General features: G+C 44.5%; 1 protein-coding gene across 1 annotated transcript; it reads left to right on the top strand.

Moving 5' to 3' along the window:
- The first annotated feature begins 10434 nt into the window (after positions 1–10434).
- Positions 10435–11288, top strand: Nfilz (NFIL3 like basic leucine zipper). Its single transcript, XM_048340867.1, is given in 2 exon segments — positions 10435–10549; positions 10552–11288. Coding segments are annotated over 2 exon segments (852 nt in total).
- Positions 11289–25375: the final 14087 nt, after the last annotated feature.

Raw genomic sequence — 25375 nt, 5'->3', positions numbered from 1 at the left:
TCAAGATTAGGACACAGGTACAAATCTGATTGGCTCAGGGCTCGAGGCATTCTGGGGGCAGTTAGAGTTAAGCATTCCCAGTGGTTAGAGTGGTTAGGGCCGACTGGGCCCTAATAAGCTTGTCCTGGGTTTGCTCACAGGGCCTGCTTATCTCAGGTTCACGTGGTAAAGTGGGGTTCACGTGGTAAAGTGGGGCCTGACTTCAAAGTCTGGCACTTCGGGGTTGGGGGTGTCTCACAGACTTTTTTCCCCTGCTGGTCTCAAATTGTGATCATCCCAGATCTTAATCTCCCCAGTAGCTAGAATTACAGGTGTGAGCCACTAGTGCCCAGGTCCCATTTCATATCTCTTCATTGCTTTGCCAGGAAGCAATTCACACTCTCTACCTTCTGAGCACCCAAGTGCCCATCACACCACATCCTTGCTTGCTTTGAGTATTATCACTTTTCTAAATCGTTGTCAAGTTCAACAGGAAAAAATTGTTATCTCTTTGTGTGAACTCAAGCAGGGGAGTATTTTGTAAGTGACAAAGGGTGCATGATGGCTCTTCATGTGTCTTGGTCTCATCAATACCATCTCTTTCTTCAGGGTGTTAAGCAGTCCACCTGTTGTGCCAAGTCGTGAGACCACCACCAAGAAGACCACCGAGACTCAGACATTCCGAAATGCAAAAGCAAGGCAAGGCTTTATTTAAGCAAGCTGCAACTTGGGCCTCCTCCTACCCACCGACACAGGGAGGTTAGGAGGGAGCCAAGAGCTGTGATTACACAGGGCTTATAAAGGCAAAGAACAAGGTTACAACAATCAGGTGTTCAAGCAAGCAAGATTAGGACACAGGTACAAATCTGATTGGCTCAGGGTTTGATTCTAAAATGGGGTTCACGTGGTAAAATGGGGCCTGACTTCAAAGGCTGGCACTTCATTTCCCCCTTTTTCTTTTTGGTACCTTGGGAGCCAATCATGGCTCCATTCTGTCCATTTCAATGGCTTGCATGTCTAGGGGATGATATAGAGGTAAGGCATGGGCCAGTAGGGCCCAAAGTTGTATCCGAAAATAACTCTGGTCCCTTGGTTTTGAAGGGGGGCTGATGGGTGAAGATCATCCATCTTCTGTAACTTCTTCAGGCTGACTCAGGGGCGTTGACCTTACCTAGCCAGGAACCTATAACCTTACCAAGGGACTGCAGGATTACTGCAAACTGAAAATTAACTTTCAGCTATACAGACTTACCATTAGCTGTATAGTGTTTAGTACCCAAATGTAAGCAACAAAATAATACATAAACATCTCAGCTGTGCTCTAAGGGTCGGGTGGCTATTCCCGTATTCCTGAGCAAGCCCAAAACTACCTATAATAAGGGGGTCACCTCCCTTTGGAGTGAGCTGCCAAAATAACATTAACATTAGCCTGGGTTGCAAGGAAAGAAGGCAAAAAGAAAATTATAACAATATTCAGTCTAACTTTCTTTTCTTGAGGCGAAGGCGAAGTGGCTGAGTCGGGTGCTTGGAGACTTCCCATCCACCACGGTAGTCGTCGTCCAGGGCAAAAGGTTCAGCTGGCCTGGCGTGGGAGCAATGGACCCAAGTGGTGATGCCATCTACCTTAAGGGCGGTGGGAGTAGTCAGTAGCACCACGTAGGGTCCCTTCCATTGTGGTTCTCCCCTGGTCTGAATAAATGGGGGGTAGGGACAGAAGTGGAATCATATAATGCCTTAAGTTGGGGCCACATTTTCTTGTGCATGAGCTGCAAACAATCAAGTTTACACAAAAATTCAGTATCATCCAAATCAGCAAGCAATTCAGTCTGAAGGCTAGGGATAATGGGCGGGGGGGGTACCCGTACATTATTTCAAAAGGAGTAAAGCCAAGCTGATAGGGAGAATTTCTTACTCTAAGCAGAGCAAAAGGAAGGAGTGACACCCAGTCTGCGCCAGTCTCTAAGGCCAATTTAGTTAAGGTCTCTTTTAGAGTCCGATTCATTCTCTCTACCTGTCCTGAACTCTGGTGTCTATAAGCACAATGCAATTTCCAATCCATCCCCAGTGCAGCGGCTATTCCCTGACTTACTTTTGAGATGAAAGCCGGTCCGTTGTCCAACCCAATGGTGGATGGGAAGCCATACCTGGGTAGGATTTCTTCCAGGATCTTCTTAGCCACTTTATTCGCAGTCTCATGCTTTGTTGGATAGGCTTCCACCCATCCTGAAAAGGTGTCTACAAAAACTAGCAAATATTTGTATCCAAATTTTCCAGGTTTGATTTCTGTGAAATCTACTTTCCAATATACACCTGGCCTATCCCCATGGAGGCGAGCTCCTTTAGTCATGCTTTGTTGATTGGGGGCATTGGTAAGCTGACAGGCCTTGCACTTTTTAACAATATCTTCAATAAGTTGATTTCCTTGTCTAATTTTCACTTTGGAGTGTCGGAGCAAGTCCTGCATTTTTCGGGTTCCCATGTGAGAAGCTCAGTGGATTCTCTTAAGGATCCCCTTACCCAGCCCTTGTGGCAAGATAAGTTTCCCTTCACAAGTTTTCCACCAGTCATTGTTTCCTTCTCTGTGCAAGGGTTTTGTGGGCCATGGGAATTTTCTTTATCCACTCCAAGCCTTCTTGGGAATACTGGGGCACAGGAGGCAAAGCTCATGGCCCTGGGTCTACTAAAGTCTGTTCCCAGGAACTCTGACTTGTCTGGCTGATTTAGGCACAGGAATTTTCAGCACAGTCTATGTGCATCTGACATCCAATGCTTGCTCTCCTGACTGGCTGGAGAACTGATCTCTGATGACCTAAAAAGTTACCTTTGCAGGCCTTTAACAGATCTCAATAAGGACACAATCTCAGGTCTACAAGCTTTCTTTCCTAAACAGATGTATCAGCTTAAAATTCTCACTGCCAGTCAGAGCGTTGAGTAAATGCGGGGGGTTGAGATTTTAATCTATCCTCTCATTTGACAAACTTACCCTGACTAACCACTATCACAGATGACTGGAAAGTTCCTGCCCAGGAGACAGACATGGGCACTGGAAAAGCATGCTTATGAACTATTCTTCTAGGACTTCCTGGCTTTGATTAACTTTTGAAAGGCTAAACGGGAGTGACTCTAGGATCTGACACCATCTCTGCCATCCAAGCAGCGGCTTACTGCCTCTGGATGCTCCATCACTTTTGTCCCAGAAGGAGTGACTTTTCACTGGACTTGGACTCAGGGCCTGAGCACTGTCCCTCAGCTCTCCAGCTCAAGACTAGCACCCTACCACTTTTGAGCTCCACACCACTCTGTTCCCAGTACTCTGCTGGCTGATTAGAGACTCATCTCTTACAGGGACCTTTCTCTGCCCAGGTTGGCTTCGAACTGCAGATTTCAGATCAGTGAGTCTTACAAGGGGCCACTTTACTCCAATTAGAAGCAACAAGGTGGTCCACTCAGAAGTAGTTTTTAAGCATGCTCTCTTACCTGGGACTTATTAAGGGTCAGTATTAGATCTTGACAAACTTGTAGGAATCACCTGTGCTTCTCTGTGGGCCTGCTGGAAACTGTTACAAAAAACCTACAAAGAAGCTGGAATGGCAATTAAACATTTTGGTAGCCATAATTCTCCTTTTCTCACTTTGCAATAATTATTTAGGACAATTTTACTTCCAAATTTCTTATCTAGAAATGTATTCTTGATTTCCAAAGCCTTTTTAACACTAACACAACACTTTAGCTTTTATCTGCATCGGAAAAACTGAAGCTCACAGGCATTCTGAAACCAGGTGCTGCCCTTTGCCTACGAGCTGCTTGTTTCAAAAGAGCCTCTCTCTTTTTGTTTTTTCTTCAGTCCCAGTTACTGCATGGCATGAAGACCTTTGAATTTTTCCTTAATGCAAGAATTACAATTGGAAATACTTATCCATTTAGCTTTCCAATATATTAGTGAGAAACATTGGCCCATTTTGCCATTTCTTCCTACATACATAGAGTTAATGAGAGTTTACTTCTATCCCCACTAGTTTAGTATATATATGTCCTTTACAATCCAAATTTCTGACACTTAGCTCTGATTTTTTTTTAATTTTAATTAAAGAACCCTGAGAAATCCTTTAAAGCATTTGGTAATGCCCAAACTTGATGACCCTTTGAATTTAAACTTAAACTTAGTTTTGCATCATACTGCAGTCTTGACCATGTTCACACTCAACACATGCACACACACATACATTTTCAAAAGATCTTAAAGCGCGCAGAATAAGCATTGGCTGTACATTTTAAGACAAAAACCTTTAACAAATGATTTTAGCATTCTCCAGCCTCATTTTCCGGGCTTGATAGTTTTAGTAAAACATTTTTAGTCTTAGTAAAACATTTTCTTTTCTTTTCTTTTCTTTTTTTTTCTTTTTTTAATTTAATTTAATTTAATTTAATTTTTTTTATTAATTGGACATAAATTTTTTTACAAGGTGTTGTGCGAAAAGGGTGCAGTTACATAGTAGGGCAGTGTGTACATTTCTTATGATATCTTATGACCTGTTTTTCTATCCCTTGTCTAGGTCAGGTTGACATATATGCAATATACAATGTATCAAGAACATATACAGTATTCACAGACTTGGTCTCTACTGTCTCTCCGTCTCCCTTTGTTAACAGTCATATATCAGGGAGATCATGCCCCTTTGTTTTCTGTGTTCTAGGCTTGTCTCACTCAACATTATTTGTTTGAGTTCTGACCATTTCCCTGCGAATAACAGTATTTCACCATTCCTAATCGCTATGTAGTATTCCATTGTGTATAAGTACCATATTTTTTGGATCCATTCGTCTGTGGAGGGGCATCTGGGTTGTTTCCATATTTTAGCTATTGTGAATTGTGCCGCGATAAACATGGAAGTACAAATGCCTTTTTGATATCTTGGATTTTGCTGTTTAGGATAGATGCCTAGGAGTGGTATGGCTGGGTCATAGGGTAGGTCTATATTGAGCTTTTTGAGAAACCTCCATACTGTTCTCCAAAGTGGTTGTACTAATTTGCACCCCCACCAACAATGGAGAAGGGTTCCTCTTTCCCCACAGCCCCTCCAGCATTTGTTGTTTCCTGAGTTCAGAGTATAGGCCATTCTAACTGGGGTGAGGTGGTATCTCAGGGTTGTTTTTATTTGCATTTCCTTTACTAGCAGGGATGTTGAGCATTTCCTCATATGTTTCTTTGCCATTTTTATATCTTCTCTTGTGAAGTCTCTCTTTAGCTCTTTTGCCCATTTCCTAATAGGTTTATTGGGCTTGGAGGGGCTTAGTTTTTTGAGTTCTCTGTAGATGACAGATATCAGGCCTTTGTCTGTTGCTGTGCTGGTAAATATCCTTTCCCATATCGTTGGCTGTCTTTCTATTTTGGTGGCTATGTCCTTAGCTGTGCAGAAACTTTTTAATTTGTAGTAGTCCCATTTGTCGAGTCTTTCCCCTATTTGTTGAGCCCCTGGGACTCTATTCAGGAAGTTCCTTCCTGTGCCTATAAGTTCTAGTGTCTTTCCTACTCTGTCCTTCAGTAGTTTCAAGGATTCAGGTCTGATGTTGAGGTCCTTGATCTATTTTGAGTTGATCTTGGTGCATGGTGATAGGCTTGGGTCTACTTTGAGTTTTCTGCATATGGCTGCCCAGTTCTCCCAGCACCAGTAGTTGAAGAGGCTATGTTTATTCCATTGTATGTCTTTAGCTCCTTTGTCGAATATCAGTTGGCTGTAAGAGTGCGGTTTTATTTTTGGGTCTTCAGTTCTAATCCATTGGTCTTCCGATCTGTTTTTATACCAATACCATGCTGTTTTTGTTATGATGGCCTTGTAGTCGAGCTTGAAGTCAGGTATTGTGATACCTCCTGCACTGCTTTTTTTTGCCTAGAATTGCTTTGGCTATTCTAGGTTTTTTGCTGTTTCATATGAATTTATGGATTGGTTTCTCTATTTCAGTGAAGAATGTGGCTGGGATTTTGATAGGTATTGCATTGAATTTGTATAACAATTTGGGCAATATGGCCATTTTCACTATATTGATTCTGCCTACCCATGAGCATGGGAGGTCTTTCCATCTCCTTGTGTTAGTAAAACATTTTAGCACACCAAATAATTTTCTGCTTAAGAAGGCTGGGTGGGGGTCCCCCTAGAGTTCTTTTTTTTTTAATGGACACTCTCACTGATTGACTGATTGTGGGCTGTCACCTGTACATCTTCCAGTGAGCTAAAGTCAAGTCCAGGGGAGTGGAAGGAACGTTCCCCTTCATCCGTTTGTCAGTCAGGCACAGCGCAAGAAAGAAACACACAAAAATAATCACAGGCACAAAAACCAGACAACACTTATAGACAGACTTAGGGAGCCGCGGCTTACAGGTTCGACTTTGTCTCTCCTGCCCCTGTGAGGGGGCAGACCACACAGTCTTGAGGCTCTCTCTCTCTCCTATTCCTGTGTAGGAGCGGACCAGACAACCCCAAATATAGAGTGGACTGGATGGGCGCCCGTTAGAAGAGCCTCCCGGTCCAGTCCTCAAGTCCAGGGTGGTAGTGGGAAGCCTGAGCCCCCTGTGGAGGGCTTGAGGCATCCCCGAAGTCCTCCAGGACTGCCCATACGAGCGTGTCCACTCTGGCTGGTCCTTCACTACCTACAGGTTCAGATTCAGGTGGTTGGCCAAAACAGAAAACAAAACTACAAATCACACAGACACAGACATACAGAATGAACAGCGCTATTTTCTTACCTTCGGAGTCTGGGGTCTTGGGGGTCTCTGGGGCCATCCCGGACGAAACCCCAAATGTTGTGCCAAGTCGTGAGACCACCACCAAGAAGACCACCGAGACTCAGACATTCTGAAATGCAAAAGCAAGGCAAGGCTTTATTTAAGCGAGCTGCAACTCGGGCCTCGTCCTACCCACCGACACAGGGAGGTTAGGAGGGAGCCAAGAGCTGTGATTACACAGGGCTTATAAAGGCAAAGAACGAGGTTACAACAATCAGGTGTTCAAGCAAGCAAGATTAGGACACAGGTACAAATCTGATTGGCTCAGGGTTTGATTCTAAAATGGGGTTCACGTGGTAAAATGGGGCCTGACTTCAAAGTCTGGCACTTCGCACCCACTGGAGAGTTTGTAGCATGAAGCTAAGGAAAGGTTGGGGTTGTCCTTTGGCCAACCAAAGGGTTGAGTGGGGATTTGAGAGCACCCTACTTCATTCTCCTTTGATTTTTGTTCTTTATTTTCTCTCCTCCTTCTTTTTTTCCTTCTTTTTGTCAGTCATGGAGCTTGAATTCGGGACCTAGGTGCTGTCCCTGAGCTTTTCCACTCAAGACTAGTGTTCTACCACTTAGAGCCACAGCTCTACTTTCTGTTTTCTGTTGGCTAATTGGTGGTAAGAGTTCCATAGACCTTCCTTCCTGGGCTGGCTTTGAACTGTGATCCTTATATCTCAGTCTCCTGAGTAGCTAGCATTACAGGCTTGAGCCACTAGTGCTTGGCTTTCTTCCTCCTGTTCTTCCTCCTCCTCCTTTTTCTTTGACAGTCCTGAGGCTTGAACTCAGGGCCTGGGCTCTGTCCCTGAGCCTCTCTATGCTCAAGGCTAGTGCTTTACCACTTGAGCCACAGTGCCACTTTTGGCTTTTTCTGTTTATATGGTACTGAGTAATTGAACCCAGGGCTTCATGCATGCTCGGCAAGCACTCTACCACTAAGCCACATTCTCAGCCCCTCCTCTTGTCTTTTCTTTTTCTTTTTCAAACTGTTCAATCTTTCGTAGGTTGGGCACTTGCTGCCTGGGTAATGGTAGCTAGATTCTCATGCAGTTGGTCCTTGGGCTCCAAGAGAAAAGTGGGGAACTCTTAGGGAGATATGTTCTGTGCTGTGTTATTTATGCAATACATTATTTAATTTTTTAAGTCATCTGTATGTGAACCTGCTATTTTGCAAGGCTGGGGATGGAACCCAGGGCATTGTGCATGATAGGTAAACACTTTACCAATTGAGCTGAGCTACAACCTCAACCCCTCTTAAGCCCATTTAAAAATTTTAATCTAAGCTAAGCACAGTGGCTCATACCTATAATCCCAGCTACTCAGGGTGAGAGTAGGGATCTGGAGGATTGAAGTCTGAGGCCAGGATAGACAAAAAGTTCAACTAGGGGGCTGGGGATATGGCCTAGTGGCAAGAGTGATTGCCTCATATACATGAGGCCCTGGGTTCAATTCCCCAGCACCACATATACAGAAAATGGCCAGAAGTGGCACTGTGGCTCAAGTGGCAGAGTGCTAGCCTTGAGCAAAAAGAAGCCAGGGATAGTGCTCAGGCCCTGAGTCCAAGTCCCAGGACTGGCAAAAAAAAAAAAAAAAAAAAGTTCAACTAGTAAAAAAAAAAACTGGGCGTTGTAAGCTTATAGGATGTCCTTGGGCCCAGACATTAAGATCTGCCCTTTGGCAATATGACTCCACCCTTTGGCTGGAATATAAGCTTATAGAATGCCCCCAGCCCAGAGGTAAGATCTGCCCTTTGGCAATGTGACTCCGCCCTTGGCTGATGATATCTGAGGGACAGGCAGAACACCTCCCACCTTAGTTGCACGAAGGTATAAAGACCCCCTGAGAGAGAGCTCTGGTGCCATTTTCCTTTACTCCTCTGTGGGAGCTTGGCCTTGCCACCCCTGCTGCCAATAAACTCTTCTGCTCTATGTGACTTCGTCTATGGTCTGTGGTTTTCTGGGATAATTTTTCTTTCAGGTGTGGTATTGTAAGCTGGTTATTCCACATATAGAGGAGGCATAAACAGGAGGATCATTGTCCAGGCTGGGCTGGGCAGAGCCAAAAGGGGTGGTGTTGTTATGCCAGATTTCTGGTCCCCAAAGACCACCAAGGAGCCGATACCAATGCAAGCACAATAGAGTCTTTATTGCAAGCTCGAGCCTGGACTCCCAACCATCACCAACACAGCAGATATGGATTGACAGCCCCGACCCTCAGATAGGCAGGGTTTTTATTGTGATTACAACAGGGGCAGGGTATTTCCAACTTGGCAGATACTTGATTGGATGGCATTTAGCAAGCAAGTCTTGTCCTATTTCTATTGGCTATCTACCCTTTCAGTTATCTATTTTGGCTTTGATATCGGGAACTGGCCTTGATATCAGGAATTGACAACAGATGGTCACGTAGCATTGATGCAGGGGGTTAGTACAGGGGTAGAGCAAGTCACAAATGGGTTAAGCAAGCCATTTACAGAAGCAGAATGTTGCGGTCAGGCTGACCTAGTACCAACTTTATTTTAACAATTGCGACCATGTTTTCCCATTACCACTAAGCAAGCTTGAGTGGGCTAAAACAATCCAGTACTCAATAATAAGTAAACCAACCTGACAGTTATCATGGCATTTCTACTACTATTATGGTTATTTCTATAGTCTATGACTATGATCATTTTTTACTGTCTGTTACCATGGTTGCTACCCAGGTATAGAGGTGAACAAGTGCTTCCTACATTTTTAAATGTCAAACTATAAGAAACTAGTCTCACGGGTGGGGGTGCAGCCCTCTATCATGGAGTCATCACCAGGGTTTAGAAGCTGTTATTATTTTAACACTAAAACTTATATTTAGTTACTCCAGTTTTCAGGTTAGCCCTAACAGTGTGTGTGTGTGTGTGTGTGTGTGTGTGTGTGTGTGTGTGTGTGTGTGTGTGTGTGTGTTTCAAGTGGCAAAGTGCCTGTTTAGCAAACACAGGATCCTGAATTCAAATGCCAATGCTATCAGAAAATTTGAATTGTTTACCTGTGCTTGGGCCTAGGGTGATATTTTGATACACAAGTACAATGATCAACTTTGGCTAATTAGCATATTCATCACCTCAAATGGAATCCCTTTTCCCTCATGTTGGGAACATTCAATATTCTGAAATCTATGACACATGCAGCAGGGTGGTAGAGCTCCTTCTTCCCCAGTGATTTTTGTATCTGTTACCTAACCTCTTTCAACCCCTCTTGTTTACCCTTCCCTTCTCTTCCTTTTCCTTTCCTTTTCCCTTCCCTTCCCTTCCCTTCCCTTCCCTTCCCTTCCCTTCCCTTCCCTTCCCTCCCCTCCCCTCCCCTCCCCTCCCCTCCCCTCCCCCTTTCCCCTCCCCTTCTCTTCCCTTCCCTTCCCTTCTGCTCATCCTGGCTCTTCTCTTTACTTTTATGAATGGGAACACATGGAATTTGTCTTTCTGTGTCAGGATCAAACTCCATTTAGTGTGGTGGGCATATTTTGTGTGTGTGTGCTGGTCCTGGGGCTTAAATTCAGGGCCTGGCTACTGTTGCTTTGCTTTTTCTGCTTAAGATGAGCACTCTACCCCTTGAATCATAGTTCCACACATAACTTAGAAGGAGGAGTCACTCAGGGCAGCCTCCTGCCTCCAACGCCAGGTGTCTTTTCTTTTTCCCCAGGAGCCCTAAGCAACCATGGATATGGGTGTCTTGCACCTGCCATATGGATCTCAGGGTGCCAGCAAGACTCTGGGGGTCACCCGGGGCAGGCGTCCAGCCATGTGTAGGCAGCGGGAGTTCCTGGCAGAGGAGAAGACACAGTTTATTGGGAGAAGTGCTGGAAGAACAATGAGGCGGCCAAGAGATCCCGGGAAAGGCAACGGCTCAACCACCAGGCCAGCGAGGGCAGACTGGCTGCATTGCTACAGGACAATGCAGTGCTCAGGGCTGAGCTGCAAGCCCTCAAACTTCACTTCGGCTTCTTTCCCCCGTTGAGGGGCCCCCAGACTTCATCCCTACATACATCACTGTGGGAGTCTTCCTGGCCCAGAAACTTTGGAATTGATCCATTTTGCTCTTTGCCTGGCTCCTGTCTTGTGAAGTCATATACCCTGCAGGCTGTGATGCCTGGATGCCAGGGCTGCCTGCTGGCTCACAGGTGGGCTGGCCCAGCTGCTCTCCCCAGGGTCTCCCAGTAGCCTGAATCCCAGACCCCCACGAGAATTGATGGGACCTTGCAGGCTGCTGTACCCACTGCATCCTTTGGCTGTCATTTCTTGGATGGGCATACAGGGCCCAGACCTGAATGGAAGCCTTGCTGGCGGCTTTGGGTGTCTATGCCCACTAGATGCCAGACCTCAGGGCCCTCAGATATGTCCCATATCTCCTCTGCAGGTTCCAAGGGGCTTCCTCCTGGGGTTGCTGGCCCAGTCTCAGGGCACAGTCACCAGGCCGTGGACTGGCCAGCCCTGCCCCACAAGCTGCGTCTGAAGACTCAGGCCTCGGGCCGAGTATGTCAAGGCTGGGAGGGGGGCCAGGGGCCTCTCTGAGGGACTCCTCTGGGCAGGTCCAAGTCTGCAAAGTGGAGGGATGGACTGTTATGTTAGTCCAGGGGAACTAGTGGCTTAGCTTTAACTAGCTCCTGGATTTGGGCCAGGCCTATAGGATGTAGGAGGTGCCTTGGCTATAAATGCCCACCCTCAGTGTCCAGACCAGGCCTGGAGGTGGAGGAGATGTGGGTCTATCTTAGTTGGTAACACATAGCCATTGGATTCCCTATAGTCTCTGTGTTGTGTTCATTTATCCATCCATCATCCATCTGGGCATACATGCATCCATCCTTCTGTACATTACCCTTCCACCCATCTTCCCATCCATCCATTTGTCCATTCACCTACCCATCCATCTGTCCTTTTTTCCTTTCTCTTACCCACCTACACATCCACCTATCTATTGATCCATCCATCCATCTATCTATTCTTCCATCCACCCATCCACTTCATCTACCCCATCTACCCAACCATCCTCTCATCCACCGACCCATCCTCCATCCATCTTTCCATCCCACAAACCCACCCACTCATCCACCCATCAACTTCATTTTTTAATTCATTTGTCCTTCCCTCCCTTCTTTTCTTTCTGCCTTTCCCCCAAGAGAACCGATGAACTGAGGAGACTGGCTGTTGATTGATCCATCCATCTATTCATCCATATGTACTTAAAATTCATCCTTCTATCTACTGCTCATTCTACCACCCATCCATTTATTCATCCATCCATTCATCCCCCATAGATTCTTCCATCCATCCTGGACAGTATCACTTTACAGGCAGGGGCCTGGCTGTGATTGGGCAGTGCAGGACTTGCACTGCCCAGGCACAGACCCACTGTTGGCCTGCTCCCTTCTGGTCAGGGTCATGGTTGGACACAGTCAGGCTTTCTCACCCCTGTGCCTGGCCTTCCATCAGGAGCACAAAAAAGAACTTAGCTAGATTCTCTCTACCATTCTTCTGGTCACAGCCCAGCAGTCTGTCTTGGGTGAGGCCAGCCTTGCTCCTTTGAGGATCTGCACGATTGGCTCAGTGGCTGCTCTGGGTGTGGTTGGGGCAAGGCCTTGTGCCCTATCTTCTACATTATCTTTGGACATAAGTTGGAGGCTTACAAGTGGAGGCTACTTGTGTATTTCTATGGGATTTCTACTTGTGTATTTCTATGGCTGGAGAAATTACACCCCGCATAGCTACTTTATTCAATTTTTTTTCTCCTGAGCCCAAACCCACTTCTACTTCTACCTCTGGTGCTGTTCTTAGTACTGGTGGCCATTTTGTCCTTTGGCTCTCTTCCTTCTTTGTGCTTGGAGATGGCTGGTACCATAGAAGAAGATTTTTTTTGTTTGTTTATTTATTTATTTGTTTATTTATTTATTTAGCCAGTCCTGGGGCTTGGACTCAGGGCCTGAGCACTGTCCCTGGCTTCTTTTTGCTCAAGGCTAGCACTCTACCACTTAAGCCACAGTGCCACTTCTGGCTGTTTTCTGTATATGTGGTGCTGGGGAATCAAACCCTGGGCTTCATGTATATGAGGCAAGCACTCTTGCCACTAGGCCATATTCCCAGCCCCCTAGAAGAAGATTTCAATCCCCTTTCTCTAAAGAGAGGACAACACTCATTGGAAGAAACTAAATTTCATTTCTTCTGTACATGTGCTGTACACGTGCTGCCCCTTTGTTTTGGTGCCACTACTGGGACTTGAACTCAGAGCCTGAGTGCTGTCTCTTAATGTTTCATTTAAGCCTGGCACTCTACCACTTGGCCTATACTTCTACTTTCATCTTTATGGTAGTTAATTAGAAATAAGAGTCTCATGAACTTGCATGTCTGGGTTTGCTTTGAGCCTTGATCCTCATATCTCAGCCTCCTAAGCAGCTATTTTCAACAAATACTTTTTTGAGTTCCTACTATACATCAATTAAGAACTGATGGAGGAAACAGGCAGACTCTGTGGAAAGAGGAAACTCCCCTGAGTATCTAGAACATTGGTCCAAGATGTGTCAATGATGCTGTCACTGTGCTGTCCCTGAGAACCCCAGGTGTGACCACTGCCCTTTAAGAACTACTTTCCATGCCCCCCACCCTGCCCCCAGAGAAGCTGCAATGTCAAAAACTCTGGCCTGACTCTCCCCCACCCCTCGCCCAGGTTTGTTACATACCTCTTAGGTTGGGTCATCCAATTTTAGGATATTATACAACCATTGGTTACTCTCCTCATCGATCTGTCCTTCCATAAAATGCTTCATGTGTCTGTATGTAGAATGTGTCAATAAACACTGCGTGAAAAATTCGACTGCCTGGGTTGATGATTTTTTTTTTTTTTTTTTTTGGCCAGTCCTGGGCCTTGGACTCAGGGCCTGAGCACTGTCCCTGGCTTCTTTTTTTGCTCAAGGCTAGCACTCTGCCACTTGAGCCACAGCACCACTTCTGGCCATTTTCTGTATATGTGGTGCTGGGGAATTGAACCCAGGGCCTCATGTACACGAGGCAAGCACTCTTGCCACTAGGCCATATCCCCAGCCCCGGGTTGATGATTTTTGGTGCAGAGATAAAGAGTTGAAAATGCTGATATGGTCACATTTCTGTTTTGTGTAAGACACATTTCAGTGCAACCTTGGGCCAATCTCTCTTCTCTAAAGTGGAGAACAATGCTCTTACTGGAGGAAACTGAGTCTCATTTCATCTGTACATGGCCATTTTTTCCCTCCATTCTCTGTCCTCATTTTTTTTCCCCTTCTGGTATTGGTGCTTGAACTTAGGGCCTCACACTCTCATTTAGCTTGTTTTTGGTCAAGGCTAGCACTTTACCACATTAGCCACAGCTCCACTTCTGGCTTTTTGCTGGTTTGTTGGAGATGAGGGTTTTATGAACTTTCTAGCCCAGGCTGGCTTTGAACTGGGATCCTCACATCTCAGCCTCCTGAGTAGCTAGGATTACAGGCGTGAGCCACCAGCACCTAGAAAAATTTGCTTTTAACTGAGATCTGCAGGTGCTCTGAAGGCTCATTAAAGCTTGAGAACCATTTACCCAGAGTAAGGGTAACTGTCATTTCTGGTGCAGGATGGGAATAAATACTTTTGGCTTTGGGGAACAGACAGCCTTTGGTGCAAGTACTCCATTCTGCCACACTAAAAAAAGAAATATATATAATGTGACATACCATGTACACTCAGATTGGCAGAGCTGTGACCCCAAACAGATGTGCGAAGATTTAGCTAGGAGCCACCCCCTCTCTGGGCTGTACTCAAGAATGGAACTAGCTACTCAGGAGGCTGAGATCTGGGGATTGCAGTTCCAAGTCAGCATGGGCAGAAAAGTCCCTTGTGAGATTCTTATCTCTAATTAGCCTCTCAAAAACCAGAAGTGGTGCTATGGCCCAAGTGGTACAGCACTCGTTTTGAGCACAAAGAGATTCAGGGACAATGTCCAGGCCCTGAGTTCAAGGCCCCCTCCCCAACAAAAAAAGGATGGAATTGTGGGTCCTATATGCATTTGTATTTATAGTCCTAAAAATTTTTGTAGAGCGATATTACCTATCATAATTTTTATTTTTTTCCAGCAAAGGGAATTTGTGTTCACATACATATGTTGATACTAGTTTTTAAATTTTACTTTATATTATGCTAGTACTGGGACTTGAACTCAGGGCCTGTGTGTTGTCCCTGAACTTTTGTGTTCAAGAGTAGCACTCTACCATTTGAGCTATAGCTCCCCTTCTGGCCTTTTGGTAGTTAATTGGAGACAAGAGTTTCACAAACTTTTCTGCCCAGGCTGGCTTCCAAATGAGATCCTTAGATCTCAGTCTACTGAGTTGCTGCAACTACATGTATGAGCTACTGATGTCTCACTTAATACTTAATTTTGATGTTTTCTTTTCTTTTCTGTTTGACTCTTGTCAATCAAGTGGATGTAGAGTGGTATTAGCCTATATTTCTGTATGGAACATCTTTACCGAGATCCATTGGCCATTGGACTTCCTTTTCTACAACTTGTGTCTTGTTTTGGGATACTTATCTTTTCCATATTGGTTTCTCAGAACTCTTTATATATAATATAAAATCATGTATAACATCACACAATGTAATTACATATGATATAATATAAAATTTGACTAGGGTGTCAAATATCATCTCTTGGTTGGTGGCCAGTTTTCTATTGTCTGTTGGCTTGTTCAGCCTGACTGTCTGAGTCTCAAGGTCTTCTTGACCTGGACTGTCCATGAGCATAAATTACCATAACATTTCCATTTATTTCCTGTTGACTATGCAGTTCCTGAGTTCCTCTTCTTGCAGGCTCCCTCCCCTATAACTCTTCCCTTAGCTTAACAGCAGCTGTTGATCTCCGTCTTGGTGGAGTCAGCCTGCCAGTCTCCCTGGCATTAAGCCCTTTCTCCCCTTTCTGATGCGTGTGGTGTGCTTTATCTGGTTGAGACATATAACAATCATCCCACACTTCTCACTTCATACCCACTCTTTTTTTGTCTAATAGTTATAATCAAATTTCCTTCCTTCTTTCTTTCTTTCTTTCTTTCTTTCTTTCTTTCTTTCTTTCTTTCTTTCTTTCTCTCTCTTTCTCTTTCTTTCTCTCTCTCTTTCTCTTTCTTTCTTTCTTTCTTTCTTTCTTTCTTTCTTTCTTTCTTTCTTTCTTTCTTTCTTTCTTTCTTTCTTTCTTTCTTTCTTTCTTTCTTTCTTTCTGCCAGTCTTGGGGCTTGAACACAGAGCTTGGGTGCTGTCTTTGAGCCTCTTTGTGCTCAAGGCTAGTGTTCTACGCCATAAGGCCACTCTTAGCTTTTTCTGAGTAGTTTATTGGAGATAAGAGGCTCATGGACTTTTCTTCCTGGTCTGCTTCGAACCACAATCCTCAGATCTCAGCCTCCTGAGTAGCTAGGATTACAGGCGCAAGCCATGGGTGCCCAACTTTGATTTCCTTTTTTTGACTTGAGGTCTTGCTTGTAATCAAGCAATCTTTTTGCTTCAGTGTCTAGAGTTCTGGATCTAAAATGTATGCTTTGTAGTAAGACTGTAATCTTTTCTTCTGTGGTTGCTACATTTTTGTCTTATTCAATATTCTTTCTGTATATCAACGTCATGAATATAGTCTATTCTCTTTGGGTCCCAGGAACTGAGAAAAGAGAAACAAACAAGACAGACTTGTTTCTCGCCTCTGTGGTTCTGGGAACCTAGTGAAGGAGATAGATGAAAAAGAATCAGAGTTAAAAAAAAAAAGGAAACAAAGTACAATGCATAGGAGGACCCAACATGACAAGTATAGTAGAGGGAAAAGAGTTAGTGGGTTTGGGGGAAGATTACAGTGTGTTATAATAACTGAAATAGTAAGATCAGGATGAACTTCACTGAAGAAGTGGCATTAAGCAGAACTGGGGAAGGTGAGAGATAATTAAACATAGATCCCAAGAAAAGCATTCACTTGACAGAAAGAACAGAGTGTGCAAAGGCCTTGAGGCAGGACCATGCCTGAGGCTTTGAGAAACACCAAGGTGATCCATGTAGCTGTAATAGAGTAGACAAGGGGGAGAGGCAAGGAAGGGGTGGGCAGGGAGGTGACAGGACCAAGTTGGCTTGGGACCCCATGGTTCAAGGTGAATACTTTGGCTTCCTCTAGAGTACGATGGGGGTTGGTGAGGGATTTTCTAAGCATATTATTATTATTTTTTTTTTTGCCAGTCCTGGGCCTTGGACTCAGGGCCTGAGCACTGTCCCTGGCTTCTTCCCGCTCAAGGCTAGCACTCTGCCACTTGAGCCACAGCGCCGCTTCTGGCCATTTTCTGTATATGTGGTGCTGGGGAATCGAACCTAGGGCCTCGTGTATCCGAGGCAGGCACTGTTGCCACTAGGCTATATCCCCAGGCCCCAGCATATTTCTTCTATAACTGTCCTCCAACCTCCATCCTGTGGTATGTGAGGCTGAGTGAAAATAAATCAACACACCACAGAAGCTGGTTGTTGTATAATGTGGGTGTGGGGTGATAAGTGACCATGGCTGTGGGCTGTGACTAATTTCCTCCTTGGTGGCCACTGAAGTGCCAAACTTTGAAGTCAGGCCCCACTTTACCACGTGAACCCCACTTTACCACGTGAACCTGAGATAAGCAGGCCCTGTGAGCAGACCCAGGGCAAGCTTATTAGGGCCCAGCCGGTCAAGAACTCTAACCGCTGAGAATGCTTAACTCTAACCACCCCTAGAATGCCTTGAGCCCTATCAGATTTGTGCCTGTGTTCTAATCTTGCTTGCTTGAACACCTGATTGCTGTAACTTTGTTTTTGCCTTTATAAGCCCTGTGTAATCGCAGCTCAGGGCTCCCTCCTAACCTCCGCTGTTTCGGTGGGTAGGACGAGGCCCGAGTTACAGCTCGCTTGAATAAAGCCTTGCCTTGCTTTTGCATTTCGGAACGTCTGAGTCTTGGTGGCCTTCTTGGTGGTTGTCTTGCGACTTGGCACAACAGCCACATGCTCTGTCTTTGCCTACAGAGTTGGAGAGCTCCTCCTTTGCTTGGTTCTGAGCCCTTTTGATGAATCACAGGGAAGAGCAGGTAAAGCTGTTCCATGAGGTAGAATCATACAGGTGAAAAATGCCCATGTTTCTATTTCTTTTTTTTGCCTGTCCTGGGGCTTGACCTCAGGGCCTGAGTACTGCTGCTGGCTTCTTTTTGCTCAAGGCCAGCACTCTACCACTTGAGCCACAGAGCCACTTCTGGCTTTTTCTATATATGTGATGCTGAGGAATGGAATCCAGAGCTTCATGTATGCGGGGCAAGCACTCTCCCACGAGGCCATATTCCCAGCCCCTATGTTTCTATTTTATAAAGCAGACTTCCACTTAGTAATACCCCTTCCCTTTTTTTGGTGCCACTCCTGGGGTTAAACTCAGGGCCTGGGCACTGTCCCTTAGTTTTTCTGCTCAAGGATGGTGCTTTTAGTGAGTAGTTGGAGAGAAGAGTCTCTCAGACTTTCCCTACCCTGGCTGGCTTACAACTGCAATACTCAAATCTCAGCTTCTTAAGTACTAGGATTATAGATTTGAGTCACTAGGGTCAGGCTGAGACTCTATTTAAAAAAAGATAGAAATCAATATAAAGCTTCCAAACAGGCTACATTGCTGGAGGATCTTTCCTTGCTTTGTTGATGGTTCTCCCTATGTATTCACCTGTGTTTAAATCTCCTTTTATTTCTTCTTCTTTGCCAGCCCTGGGGCTTGAACTCAAGGCCTGAGCATTGTTATTCACCTGTGTTTAAATCTCCTTTTATTTCTTCTTTTTTGCCAGCCCTGGGGCTTGAACTCAGGGCCTGAGCACTGTCCTTGGCTTCATTTTGCTCAAGGCTAGTACTCTATCACTTGAGCCACAGCACCACTTCCAGCTTTTTCTATATATGTGGTGCTAAGAAATCAAATCCAGGGCTTCATGTATACAAGGTGAGCATTTTACCACTAAGCCATATTCCCAGCCCCTTTAATCTCCTTTTCTTATAAGGATATAGGTCAGGTTGATAAGAACCACACTGACCATCTCATCTAACCTTAATGTCCTTTGTAAAGGCATTGTCCCAAACACAGTTATATTCTGAGGTCCTGAGATTTAGGGCTACAACATGAAGTTCTCAGGACACAATGTGTCCCATAATGGAAGGAAAAGGGTATCAGCATGGCTGGACCAAAGGGGGATGGGAAGAAAAGCCCAGGAGAGGCTGAGACCAGAGGAGAAGTCAAGGGTCATTGTTGGGCTCGGGTCGCTTCCCCTGGCGCGGGGACTAAGGCGCTGCTACGCTTCTCACAACTCCCTTTCTCACTCTCTCCCCTGGTCATCCGGCCTGCAGGTAAGGCCAGGGTGGAGCGGGGGAGCCAGCACTGACCTCACGTGCACGCGGCCCAATGAGAACGCTTTGCCCACCTCCTTACCAGTAAAGAAAGCCAGGCATATGCGGGTCTCGGAGAAGCTTCAAGAGCAATCTGATTTATTAAGGCGGGGGCAAGGACTAATGATAGCAAGAGAATAGGGAAGGCTGACCGGCCAGGACGCTGATAGGCTGCGGGCTTGTCATATGGCCCCCTCATGAGCTAACGTCACTCGAAAGCGCAGCGCCAGGGAGAGACTAGGGGCGCCTGGGCTGGCGAGAAAGTTGGGGGCTGGTTGCAAAGCCGGTTCTTCTGGTTCCGGACCCAGAGAATTGTGGCCTGCTTCCGCATTCCCCAGGGCTGGGGGAAGGGCGGCATCTTGGGTGCGCTCTCCAATGCCCTTCCCCCATCAAGTCCAAAGGCTGGATCCCAACAGGTCATCATGAGATTTTGGTTTGTTTTGCATGGGATGAAAAGCCACCAGGAGCTGGGAATATGGCCTAGTGGCAAGAGTGCTTGCCTTGTATACATGAAGCCCTGGGTTTGATTCCCCAGCACCACATATAAAGAAAACGGCCAGAAGTGGCGCTGTGGCTCAAGTGGCAGAGTGCTAGCCTTGAGCAAAAAGAAGCCAGGGACATTGCTCAGGTCCTGAGTCCAAGCCCAGGACTGGCAAAAAAAAAAAAAAGAAAAGCCACCAGGATATGCTCACCAGTGCATAACATGTTCTGATCTTTGTTGAATACAAAAGTTTTCTGCAAACCTCCTCTGGGGGGCTCCCCCAAACATCCAGGTGAGCCACAAGGAGTGGGTATCTGCTGGGATGGAGAAGAGGTATGGAGAGAAGAAGATGGAGAGAGGGGAATGGCTTCCAGTGGATCTAGAATGGAAAGACACAGGGATTTGAGAGGCAAACAGATTCCAGCTTTGGAAGTTGGAGGAAATGTGTGTAACCCGAGAGGTGACAGGCTTGCTTTGTGTGGTTAGTTCCTTCCAGGAGGATCTGGCAGCTGGAAGCTTTAGGTTTCTGTCTGGGAATGTCTGCTTTGAATTTTAGCACAGTGGTTGATCAATAAATGTCTATGGAATGAATGCTTCAAAGACAGAAACAGGGAGGAAGAGAATTTAGGATGCTGGCCTTGGGAGAGGGAAGGCTCTCGGCATTCAGGAGCACGGGAGAGGTGAGGGTGCTTGTTAGAGTCTTGGGGGTTTGCAATACCCAGGCTGAGTGGGTTTAAGGCAGAGCCTTATCCATGGTTCCTAGGTAGCTATGTGGTAGAGAGTTCTTTCTCACCAGAGTGCAGAAATGTGAGGGGCTTATCAGCAAAAGATATTTCATGTTAGGCTCATTCCACATACCACTCATGTTTTCACACCACCAGCCAGACATTTCTTGGTTTAAAAATTATGTCAGGGAAGTCAGTCCTTCCAAATACCCAGAAGACTTTTACCTTGCCAGACTGTGGTTTCTCTCTTTTAATTTCTTGTATTCTGAGTCTGATTGTGTTACATGGGAGAACTGTTCACAGGATGCCTCCTTGGAATGGCTACCAAGACACATATTTGAATCAGCAATGTCTGAAGAGAGTTACAATATCTACAATGCTGTGTATGCTGTGGCCCATGCACTTCACAAGATGCTTCTTCATCAAACAGAGATGCCACTGATAGGAAAAGGGAAAGGGATGCCTTCCTCTGTACAGGTAATGTCTTGTTTGTTGGATTTGACACACCCAAAACAAAGTGAATCTAAATATGTTCAAACAATTACAAATCCTACAAGAAACTTACCTTAAATGTTTCTGAAGTTTCTTGAGGCTCGTGTTTCTATGTTCTTCCAGAAAAAACATGCCAGTGGGAAGGAGGAAATGTGTTTCATGTTTCTATGAATGTTTCTGTGTTACAAATGACCTCGGTAAACTCATAGCCAATGTTTTTTTAGAGTTGTATATCTAGCCTTTCCTATGAGTTTCTTAAATAGCGAAGGATTATTGGCTCTCTATGTACCTATGTACCTAAATGACCATGTTATCAGAAAGTAACTTGAGGGGTAAGTGGGGCTGGAAAGATGGAGGAGAATGTTTCAAGAAGTGACACTGATCACAATGTATTGTATTCATAAACTGAGTCATTGAATTGAAACTCTTTTGCATAATACTTAAAGATAAAAAAATTAAAAATCAATATACTACTTCCATACATAAAATAGCAATAAACAAATATATATCTAAAACAGAAATGAGCTTGTTTAATTCCACTTTAGCTACTATTAATTTAGCCAACTGGAACTTCATATATGTCGGGATCTGAATGATCCCTTTCTCCCCAAACTCCCGGGGAGAATGCCTGAACCCCAAAAATCTATGAAAGAGCACTCGGCCTTGCCTTCCGCCGGCAGAAGGCCAAAGGCGTACTCTCATGGATTTGCGCTAAGTTGAGGAAAGGTTGCTGAAGCCTCCCCTCCCCCCAGTCCCCTCACATGTTACCAGGAGCGGGAGTGGAAAAGAAGGCATCAGGGACATGCTGCTATGGTGGGATGCGTCTCAAAAACTTTAATAGGGAAAGGCACTTATATAGAGGTAATGGCGGGAAAGAAAGGGGGCTGGCCAAAGGGCCAGTCATAGGCTAAGGACCATGTCAATCAAGTGATATCACGAAACTTCCTTTGTGGGAGGGACAACCCCATCATGGTGGCACGCACGTGTTTGCCTCCCAGGGAGGCTTTCTTTTCCGGTTGAGGCCAGAAGGTGGGAGGGACTTCCTCCCACACTACCCCAGAGCTGGGGGGGGGGAAGGGCAGCATCTTGGGAGCTCTGTGCCCTTCCCCATTTAAGGCCGAAACTGAATCCCCAAAAATACATATTCACAAATGAGCAGTTCTGCTAACCTGAAGCTATGCACATTCATGACTATTTACATGAAGGTAGTTTGTTCTGACAAGAGGCCCTGTAACCCTTTCCTGAGTGAATAGCATTGAGAAACATTATGTTAGCTGTCTATAGACCTTTGTTTTTTCTACTTCATGTGGTATATATGTTAATCCAGAATTATAAAGCACGTGTTAAATGAATTCACGATTTATGTCTTAAATCTTGAATTCACTTCTCCATAAGATGTATCTTTTTTAGCTGCACCATTTTCTTTTTTTTTATTCCAAATTTTTATTATCAAACTGATGTACAGAGAGGTTACAGTTTCATACGTTAGGCATTGGATACATTTCTTGTACTGTTTGTTACCTTGTCCCTCATACCCCCCTCCCTCCTCCCACTTTCCCTTTCCCCCCCTGAAGTGTTCAGTTCACTTACACCAAACAGTTTTGCAAGTATTGCTTCTGTAGTTGTCTTTTTTTACCCCGTGTCTCTCAATTTTGGTATTCCCTTTCAATTTCCTACTTCTAATACCAGTATACATGGTTTCCAATATACTCAGATAAGATTACAGAGATAGTGTAGGTACAACCACAGGAAGGTGATACAAGAACATCATCAGTAATAGAAGCTACAGATACACATGGGACATTGAAAGTAGTTACAACTGTGATATAACAATCGTTTCCATAACATGGAGTTCATTTCACTTAGCATCATCTTATGTGATCATTAGGGTATAGCTATTGGGCTCTTGTGATCCTCTGCTATGACTTGCCTAAACCTGTACTAATTATTCCCAGTAAGGCAGACCATAGAGTCCATGTTTCTTTGGGTCTGGCTCACTTCACTTAGTATAATTTTTTCCAAGTCCTTCCATTTCCTTACAAATGGGACGATGTCATTCTTTCTGATAGAGGCATAAAATTCCATTGTGTATATGTACCACATTTTCCTGATCCATTCGTTTACTGAGGGGCATCTGGGATGGTTCCAGATTCTCGCTATGACAAATTGTGCTGCGATGAACATTGTTGTGCTGGTGGCATTACTGTGATTTTGTTTGTGGTCTTTTGGATACATACCCAAAAGTGGGGCTGCTGGGTCATAGGGGAGTTCTATATTTAGCCTTCTGAGGAATCTCCATACTGCTTGCCAGAGTGGCTGAACCAGTTTACATTCCCACCAACAATGAAGTAGGGGTCCCTTTTGGCCACATCCCCTCCAACAATTGTTATTGTTAGTTTTCTTGATATAGGACATTCTTACTGGGGTGAGATGGAATCTCAATGTTGTTTTGATTTGCATTTCTTTTATGGCCAGTGATGTAGAGCACTTTTTCATATGTCTCTTGGCCATTCTCATTTCCTCATCAGAGAAGTCTCTTTTTAAGTCTTTAGCCCACTTGATGAGGGGACTATTGGTTCTTTGCGGTTTTGTTTTGGAGGAAGGTAATTTTTTTAGTTCTGCATATATTTTAGAGATGAGGCATTTGTCCATTGAATGGCTGGTAAAGATCTTCTCCCAGTCTGTGGGCTTTCTGTTTATCTTGCAAGCTATGTCCTTTGCCGTGCAGAAGCTCTGCAGTTTGATGCAGTCCCATTTGTCCAACCTTTCTTTGATTTGTAGCCTTTCTGGGTCATTGTTAAGGCAGTTCCGTCCTGCGCCAAGGAGCCCAAGTGTTTCTCCTACTCCTTCCTTTAGTGTTTTCAGGGTGTCTGTTTTGATTTCGAGGTCTTTAATCCATTTGGAATTGATTTTGGTGCAGGTGATATATAAGGATCTAGTTTTAGTTTGTTGCATGTGTTGAGCCAGTTTTGCCAGCACCATTTGTTAAAGAGGCTATCTTTCTTCCAAACTGTTGTTTTAGCTCCTTTATCAAAGATTAAGTAGGCATAGTTCTGTGGGTTCATTTCCGGGTCTTCAATTCTGTTCCATTGGTCTGCAGGCCTGTTCCGGTGCCAATGCCAAGCTGTTTTTATTACTATAGTTTTATAATACAGCTTTAAGTTGGGAATTGTAATTCCTCCAGCCCTGTTCTTTCTGCTTAGGATTGTTTTTGCTATTCTAGGTCTTTTATTGTTCCATATGAATTTCTGGATTGCTTCTTCTATTTCATTAAAAATGGTGTTGGGATATTAATGGGTATTGCATTGAATTTGTAGATAGCCTTTGGCAATATTGCCATTTTGATTATATTAATCCTCCCAATCCAGGAGCATGGGAGGAGCTGCACCATTTTCTGAAGAAGATCCAATTTTATAATCCTACTGGAGACCAAGTGAGATTGGGTGAGGAAGAGAGATTAGAAGCAGAGTATGACATTGTGAACATTTGGAATTTTGCAGAAGGTCTTCAACTTAAGGTGAAAGTAGGAATGTTTTCTCCATATGCTGTACATGGTCATCAACTGTCAATATCTGAAGATATGATAGAGTGAGCCATAGGAAATATTGAGGTGAGTTGGACCAATTCATAATGATTTTAACTACATAGAAGCAAAATAATCCCCAGATTTCATACCTACCTGTACTCATTAATTAGAAAGCATTTTAAATTTAATTCCATTCAGATTGATGAACTTACATATTTGCTGATTCCTGGATAGAAAAGGAACATACTAATTATATATTCCTAAATGTTAATTTGTTTATTATAAAAATTGAAATGACATGTTATAAGTTTTCTGATATGGTGACAATATACCTGAGGACTCATTTTAGAAAGTTGAAAGGTTCAGTTTGTTTCACTGAGGTTGTTTCAGTGCAGGCTTACTTGACCTATAATGTATGCATCAATGCATCAATGATATAAGAAGATTGTAACAGAATAAGATTTTGCTGAAGATGATTTTACTTCCTTACAACTGGAAATCAGAGAGGAAGCAATGATGAATCTGGAGTTTACATAACTCTATGTAGGGGATGTTTGTGCTTTAGGGAACACATTGACATCATCAGCAAGGGGTTCCTTCTAGTTTTCATATCTTAGAAATCAGTGGGAGTCAAACAAAAATGAATTTTCCAGGTACATGTGGATCACACCTGTAATCTTAGCTGCTCAGGAGGATGGTATCTGAGGACTAGGGTCGGAAGTCGGCCTGGAATGAGAAGTCTGTGAGATTCTTATCTTTAATTAGCCACAAAAAGCTGGAAATTGAGTTAGCTGTGATCCATTTTGGTAGAGCATTAGCCTTGAGCAAAAAAGCTCAGGGAAAGTGCCCAGAGTTCCAGCTCCAGGACACACACACACACACACACACACACACACACACACACACACACACACTGAATTTAAGAAGTTTCTTATGGTTGGCTATCAATGACTATCTTAACATTAGGCTCTATCATTTAAAGGTTCAACAC

Source organism: Perognathus longimembris, chromosome 3 (assembly GCF_023159225.1).
Source record: "Perognathus longimembris pacificus isolate PPM17 chromosome 3, ASM2315922v1, whole genome shotgun sequence".
Lineage (NCBI taxonomy): Eukaryota > Metazoa > Chordata > Mammalia > Rodentia > Heteromyidae > Perognathus > Perognathus longimembris.
This window is presented reverse-complemented; position numbering and strand designations above follow the sequence as displayed.